Genomic DNA, 7,464 nt, shown 5'->3' on the forward strand with positions numbered 1-7,464 from the left:
CAGCTCTGGGCAGTGCAGCAGGGATGGATTCAGGGCTGAGTGCTCCATCCCAGCTTTGCTGCAGTTTCTGTTTTTCCCTCTCCCACTTCCAGGGTGGTCCTGCATGGCCTCAACTTTGCTTTTCCCAGAGATCCCGAGGCTGAGCTGTGGGGAGATGTAGAAAATTCCCAGCCACAGCTTTTGCTCTGTTCCAGAAACCACTTTCCTTGGTGCTTCCAGCTCTGCAGAGCAGCTGGAATACAGCTGGCTGTGCTTTGGGCTGTTGCATTTGGGATTGGGATAGCTCAGTACCGTTAATTCTTGAATTTGACGTTAAAAGTGAAAACACCGAGCCCGTGTGAAAGGGTGGCAAAGAAACATTTCCCACAATTTCTCCCAAATCCTCCATCCTGGGCGTTACCTGAGCCCTTTCCAAGGGCACAAGCTGGGGTTTTTCAGCAGAGGTTTGATTTTTGGGTGTTTCCAGGATGGTGGCAGCAGAACGTGGCTCCTGCAGGTGAATGTTCCCCCTGTGCCCCAGGGGTGTGGGGGACGTTACCTGTGGCAGAGCCTGGCCTCGTTAGGGCACTAATTAGCCAAGTCCTGTCTCCTGACAGTGCTGCTGATTGTCTCCCTGTGGGTTAAAGACAAACCCTCCTTAACAAGTACCTTGAGTGGCTTGAGCCCTGCAATTGATGCAGCTGGAAACAAGGAGCTCTGCTGATGGCAGGAAAGCAGCTTTCAACTGTCCTTGCACCAGTCCTGAATGCTGAAAATTCTAAACTTTCTGTACCAAAAAAATCTAACCCCCCCAAAAGAATCCTACATTTAACCTAAAGCCATCAACCAGGATTGTTAATGACACTAAAATGACAAGTGCGTAGTTAATTAAAAGTGCGTAACATCACAAAGTAAAAAAATTTAAAGTTTAGTTTTAAAATGTAATATATATAATTTAAAATAGAATATATATTATTTAAAATATAATAGATAGAAAACAAAATAGAAGTTTTAAAACAAAAACTAATCCTTCTTCCTTGTTCTTCATAAGTTTAAATAGTATTTTATAATTAAACAAAAAAAAATCCACATTACAAAGTTCAAATAATTAATTATTAAGTTAAAAAAAATTAAGTATAATTTCTTAATTAAATAGTTTAACCTTAAAAAACCTTACACAAAAAAAAGTTAACCCTTTTGTAACTTAATATAAATTTAAAAATAACAAACATCTAAACCTAAACACAAAATACCATCTCTAACACTTCAATCCCAACCTTAACAAAAACAAACAAACAAAAAACCTCAAAAATCAACAGCCACTCCAAAAAACCCTGCTGCTACCAGGTTTATTTGAATAAATTATTGGGCAGAGTTGCTGCTAAGTAACAATCCTTGGGATTTCCACTCTGGTTTTCCCTCCTTTCCCCAGCCCCGCTCACTCAGCCCTGTTTCTTGCAGAGTTTCTGAGGAACAAATCCTTTTCTCTCCTATGAGCAATGTTATTTTAAAGAAACTGCTCTCTGGAGGAATTATTTCTTCTCCCTTCACCAGGCTCCATCCAGGGAACCTGGAGCATGGCAGGTTGGCCCTGCAGTGGAAGGTGGATCGTGGGCAGGCTGGGAAAAAGGTTCTTTAGGGCATTTCCCATGTGCAAGGTGGAAAAGGCAGCTGGAAATGAGTTCATGGACAGCTTGGAGCCCGTGGATGCAACATCCAGACTGTGCCCAGAGAGGGGGACAGAGCTGGAGCACAGGGAGAAGGGTCTGGAGAACTTCTGAGGGAGCTGGGAAGGGGCTGGAGAACTTCTGAGGGAGCTGGGAAGGGTCTGGAGAACTTCTGAGGGAGCTGGGAAGGGTCTGGAGAACCAGGAGGGGCTGAGGGAGCTGGGAAGGGGCTGGAGAACCAGGAGGGGCTGAGGGAGCTGGGAAGGGGCGGGGGGACCCGGAGGCCAAGGCGTAGTTCCAAGGCCCAAGCTGTGATGAGAATTTTCCCAAAGCTCCAAGAGCAACAGAGCTGGGGAAGGGGCTGGAGACTCAGGAGGGGCTGAGGGAGCTGGGAAGGGGCTGGAGAACCAGGAGGGGCTGAGGGAGCTGGGAAGGGGCTGACCTGGAGCAAAGGAGGCTCAGGGGCCCTTGTGGCTCTGCACAAGTCCCCGCCAGGAGGGCACAGCCGGGGGGGTCGGGCTGTGCTCCAGGGAACAGGGACAGGAGCAGAGGGAACGGCCCCAGGCTGGGCCAGGGGAGCCTCAGGGGGGATTTTGGGACAATTCCTCCCTGGAAAGGGCCGTGCAGCCCTGGCACAGCTGCCCAGGGAGCTTTGGAGTGCCCATCCCTGGAGTGATTTAAAATCCATGTGGATGTGGCACTTGGGGACATGGGACAGTGTTGGCCTTGGCAGTGCTGGGGAACTTCAATGCCTTTTCCAACCAAAATGACTCCATGGTCTATGAAATCATTTACTCTAAAAGCTCTGAAGTGATGCCGGGAGCTGCTCCGAAATGCAGTTTTTAAACTTTAAATGTGGTTTCCTCTGATAAAAGGAGAGCTCTCCCCTTCCTGCTCTGCTCTGCAGCTGAACCAGCCTTTTCCTGGTGCTTCAGGGAGTCCCTGGTACAATACCAATCTTGTCACAAAACCCTGTGTGAGTTTTTCATTTATTTGGGCAGGACAGGGCTGGAGAAGTGTGAGATCGTGGTTTCCACATTTCAGCACTCACTGAAGCTCCATCCCCTCACAGCATCTCTGTAAATGATACATCAGCTCATGCCTGAGCTCCTGCCTCTGTAGGGACATTGATTATGGGGTTTTTAATAGGTTATTGTGATTTTTATTTTTTTTCTTCCCATTTCAGGTTGGCTCATTCCCTTCCTGTAGTGTTTCAGTTGTGAAGTGTCAATACAATGGCTGTGCCTTGGCGCTGTAATTTTCTATTTGCCGATTGAATTTTGTTTCTTCCCTTCCACCTGCTGCCAAGCTGAGTCCTGGGAGAAGATGGCAAAGTATTGTCCACCTTCCTTGGGCTTTCAGGCCTCTTCCAGTTGATGGCTCCAACAGGATGGAAGTTGAGCCCAATAATTCTGTGCAACGCCCCTCAAAACCACGCGGGATGTGAATTCCTAAACACCTCTCAACCTTTTGTTTGTTCCAGGCACAGCTGAGAGCCTTCATCCCCGAGATGCTGAAGTATTCCACGGGTCGTGGGAAGCCAGGCTGGGGCAAGGAGAGCTGCAAGCCCATCTGGTGGCCCGAGGACATCCCGTGGGCCAACGTCCGCAGCGACGTCCGCACGGAGGAGCAGAAGCAGCGGGTGAGTGTCTCCCTGTCTGCCTCCAATGGCATTGGAGACAATGCCAAAAACCCCTGGGTTTTGGGGGTGGTTTTTGCCCTGAGGGACAGGAGAAAGGGTCTGTGTCATGGGCTCCTGGAGGAGGGAAGGGATGCTGGCCTCTTCAGAGCAGCAGGGAGCTTTGTGCTTGAAGGATGGAGTCGTGGGTGTGCAGTGGAGCCAGGGAAAATGAGAGAACTGGGCGAAAAAGTAAAGTTTCTGCCAACCTGTCACAGAGATAATCAAAGGAAGCCACCGTGGTGGGGAGGCAGCAGGACCTGTGCAGGCTGGTTGAGGGCTGGCTGGGTGGGGAGGTTGGAAATGGTGCTGTGGCAGCATTTGGGTGCTTTCCCAAATCACCGTGGTTTTCTGCTCGGAGTCACAGAATGGTTTGGGTTGCAAGGGCCCTTTTAAAGGTGTTCTCATCCAGCCCCTGCACTGAGCAGGGACATCTTCACTGGATCAGGAGGCTCTCCAGGGTGATTCCTTGGGGGAAGGAGGGGATGAGCAGAGGGAGATTAAATATTGGTGGTGTTCGTTTGCCAATCATTACAAACCGCCCGGCAAAGCCCAGTGAGGACACAGTGCAAACCCCAGCGCTGAGCTGGCTCAGAACCCTTCCCTGGCCTGACTGTGCCCTGTCCCTGCTGCTGGAAGGTGTCCTGGACCCAGGCCCTGCGCACCATCGTCAAGAACTGCTACAAGCAGCACGGGCGCGAGGACCTGCTCTACGCCTTCGAGGACCAGCAGACGCCGCAGACCACGACCACGCACAGCATCGCCCACCTGGTGCCCTCCCAGACCGTGGTGCAAACCTTCAGCAACCCCGACGGCACCGTGTCCCTCATCCAGGTGAGAGCAGCCCCTGGCTTCTCCATCTCCAGCACCACTCTCAGGGTTTAGCTGCTGAGCGACCCTGAGATGGGTTAGAAAGTCTCTTTTCCCAGCCTGGTGGTCAAAGAAGGAGTCAGAAGTCTGCAGTTCTCGTTCTGAATGTTTTTTATTATTTCTTATCTATAAAATTCTCTCTCTGGCCTGCTGAGGCCTGTCCAGAGGCACTCTGCCTGCCCTGGGTAGTGTTATCTTTTTATACAAAAAACTACATTATTTACCATAACTTCCCAATACCCATCACCTGTGTTAGACACTGAGCTTCTACTCTAAACCAATCCAAAAGTGCCAACATCACCCAGAAGATGGAGGCCAAGAAGAAGGAAAAAGGACAAGGCATGCCCAAATTCCTCCATCTTGGGACCCTGAGCCCCCATTCTAAAAACCTCAAAAATCTATTTTTCACCCTGTGATAAATTCCCTATCATTCCACTTAGACTTTTGTGGCTTGTAAATTCTCATGTAAGGTTGGTAATTTTTTTCCATCGGTCAAGACCAAAGGCACAGTTGTCTTGGGCTCTGTACCAGGGTCTCTGAGCCCCCTTGGCAGCCAGAGGAATTTCCTGGGTTCCAACACCAGGAGGTGGTTTAAGGAAGCTCAGGAGCTGAACTTGTCCTTCAGGAATTTTCTCTCTATCACATCTTATCACCCCACAACAAAGCTCCATCCTCATTCTCTCTCTTCCCAACCCCTTGGTGTCCAGGTCAAGGATTTCTGTGATGTGGTCACAAAAATTCAGGGGTTTGACCCGAATTTAGTGAACCTGCTTAGAATAAACCCAGTCCCTGGTGCCACCACACAACACCTGTGGTGGCAATGGGAGGAGAGGTGGTGGAACTGCCTTCCTTTAATGGTATGAAATGTAGTTTAATCAGCTGCATTTCAGGTATTAAATATACATATAAATATAAAGATTATAGATATTATATATATGATATATCTATCTATATCTATTTATCTCTATCTCTATCTATATATTTATAAATACATATCTATATATAGATCAGGTATATCTGTGCCCCAAATCTTCACCTGACACCTGAAGTGTATTATATTTATTACAAACACCAAATACATATATATATCTCAATATAAAATACATATTATATATATATATAAAATATATATCTAGATCAGGTATTTCTGTGCCCCAGGTCTTCATCTGACACTTGAAGTGTATTGTATTTATTACAAACACCAAATGCATATATATATATATGTTATATATAGAAAAAATATATATTTTATATATATATCTAAAATATATATTATATATGTCTATATCTAGATCAGGTATTTCTGTGCCCCAGGTCTTCATGTGACATATCTGTCCTCATGGAATAAGGATTCCTCTCACGCTGTTCTTAGCTCAGTGCTGCTGCTGCAGTTTTCCCTGTGCTCCCTGTGTGGGAAGGCAGATTCTGGCAGTTCAGGAAGTCAAAAAAATTCGCTTTTCTCTTGAAACTTCCCACAAACTCCTTGTGGGGGTGAGAATTGAATCGCAGTTTCCCCGTGCCTCCACATCACCACTGGTGGTGGTTCCTAACCAGGCCCAGCACTTTGTCCCTTTTGAGCATCACAGTTTTAGTGAAGTCTCAGACATAATGCAGATAAAAATGGGTGTATGAGTAGGGTTTTTTTCCCAAATGAAGCTTTTCAGTGGCTGTCAGAGTTTTCTGTTCCCCACCAAGGCCCAGCAGACTTGCCAGGCTGGTTCTCTTTGCTCACCTGTCCATACAATCTCCCTTTGACTGGTGTTCTTTCAGGTGCTGGACACCTGAGATCCCCTCAACTTCCCGGCATTTATATTTCATTCTCCTCAGAGACAAAGCTGCCCATCTCCCTGCCTTTGTCCTTTCCCAGCTGTTAAATGGGGAAAAGATCGTTTCCAAAGGGGTACTGAGGAGGGGCTCCTGTTTGCCAGGGTGCCTGGAGATGAGACCCAGGGAATGGGGAGCAAGGAGGGTGTGCAGGGAATTGTGAGCCAGTGCAGGGTGGGTGGGAGAAGGGAGTTGACTCCACAGCTGCTCTTCCTGAGGCTGGGAAACTGCTGGGGCCTTCATGGACACGGGGACAGCGCAAGGGATGCGCAAAACTTGGCTCCAGTCTGGATTAATGACTTGGTTCCATGGGTTTGTGTGGCCCCAGCTTGGGATTCCCTCCCCCTTGGGGACAGCTCCGTGTTTTCTGTGAGCTCTGCAATTACAAATAGTCACAGAATCATGGAATTTGAGGGGGTGGGAATGGCCCTTAAGGATCCTGTCACTGCCATGGGCAGGGACACCTTCCACCATCCCAGGCTGTGACCGTGTTCACACGGGGTTTAGGAAGAGGGAAGAGATGAGATCTGACTCCATGTTTCAGAAGGCTTGATTTATTATTTTATGATATATATTATATTAAAACGACACTAAAAGAATAGAAGAAAGGATTTCATCAGAAGGCTAGCTAAGAATAGAAAAAGAAGGAATGATAACAAAGGCTTGTGTCTCGGACAGAGAGTCCGAGCCAGCTGACTGTGATTGGCCATTAATTAGAAACAACCACATGAGACCAATCACAGATGCACCTGTTGCATCCCACAGCAGCAGATAACCATTGCTTACATTTTGTTCTTGAGGCTTCTCAGCCTCTCAAGAGAAAAAAATCTTAAAGAAAGGATTTTTGAGAAAATGTGTCTGTGACACCAGGCTGCTCCAAGCCCTGTCCGGCCTGGCCTTGGACACTTCTAGGGGTGGGACATCCACAACCTCCCTTCACCACTCTCAGAGTAAATTCCTTTATTGTTTTAGTGTGACAGCGTGTGAGACCCGTTTTCCTGAGAGCTGTGGGCACTCCCTGCACTAACAGATGCGTTGTTTTGTCCCCCACAGGTTGGCACGGGTGCCACGGTGGCCACGCTGGCCGACGCCTCCGAGCTGCCCACCACGGTCACCGTGGCACAGGTCAATTACTCTGCGGTGGCTGACGGAGAGGTGAGAGCCTGCTCCTCCTGGGGCACCTGCCCGGGCTTCCAGAAACATCTCTGGGCGCACAGCAAACACCAGCCTGACACACAAGGGCTGGAACACAACACAACAGGATGCTGCAGTTTGATACGGAAAGGGATGAAATGCTGTTGTGGCTCAGGACTCTGCAAACACGATTATTTTTATTTATATTTGATATTTGATATTTGATATTTGATATTTGATATTTGATATTTGATATTTGATATTTTATATCTTATATTTTATATCTTATATTTTATATCTTATATTTTATAT

At 47.6% G+C, this 7,464-nt stretch overlaps 1 protein-coding gene across 1 annotated transcript in view; it reads left to right on the plus strand.

Moving 5' to 3' along the window:
* The window catches only part of NRF1 (nuclear respiratory factor 1), a 49,004-nt gene that overhangs the window by 9,489 nt on the left and 32,051 nt on the right, over window positions 1-7,464 (plus strand). Inside the window, exons 5-7 of the mRNA XM_031061893.1 lie at window positions 3,130-3,288; window positions 3,964-4,158; window positions 7,072-7,173. Coding sequence (XP_030917753.1) covers window positions 3,130-3,288; window positions 3,964-4,158; window positions 7,072-7,173 — 456 coding nt within the window. The remainder of the gene's footprint in view (window positions 1-3,129; window positions 3,289-3,963; window positions 4,159-7,071; window positions 7,174-7,464) is intronic.

This window comes from Geospiza fortis, unplaced genomic scaffold, assembly GCF_000277835.1.
Source record: "Geospiza fortis unplaced genomic scaffold, GeoFor_1.0 scaffold61, whole genome shotgun sequence".
Classification (NCBI taxonomy): domain Eukaryota; kingdom Metazoa; phylum Chordata; class Aves; order Passeriformes; family Thraupidae; genus Geospiza; species Geospiza fortis.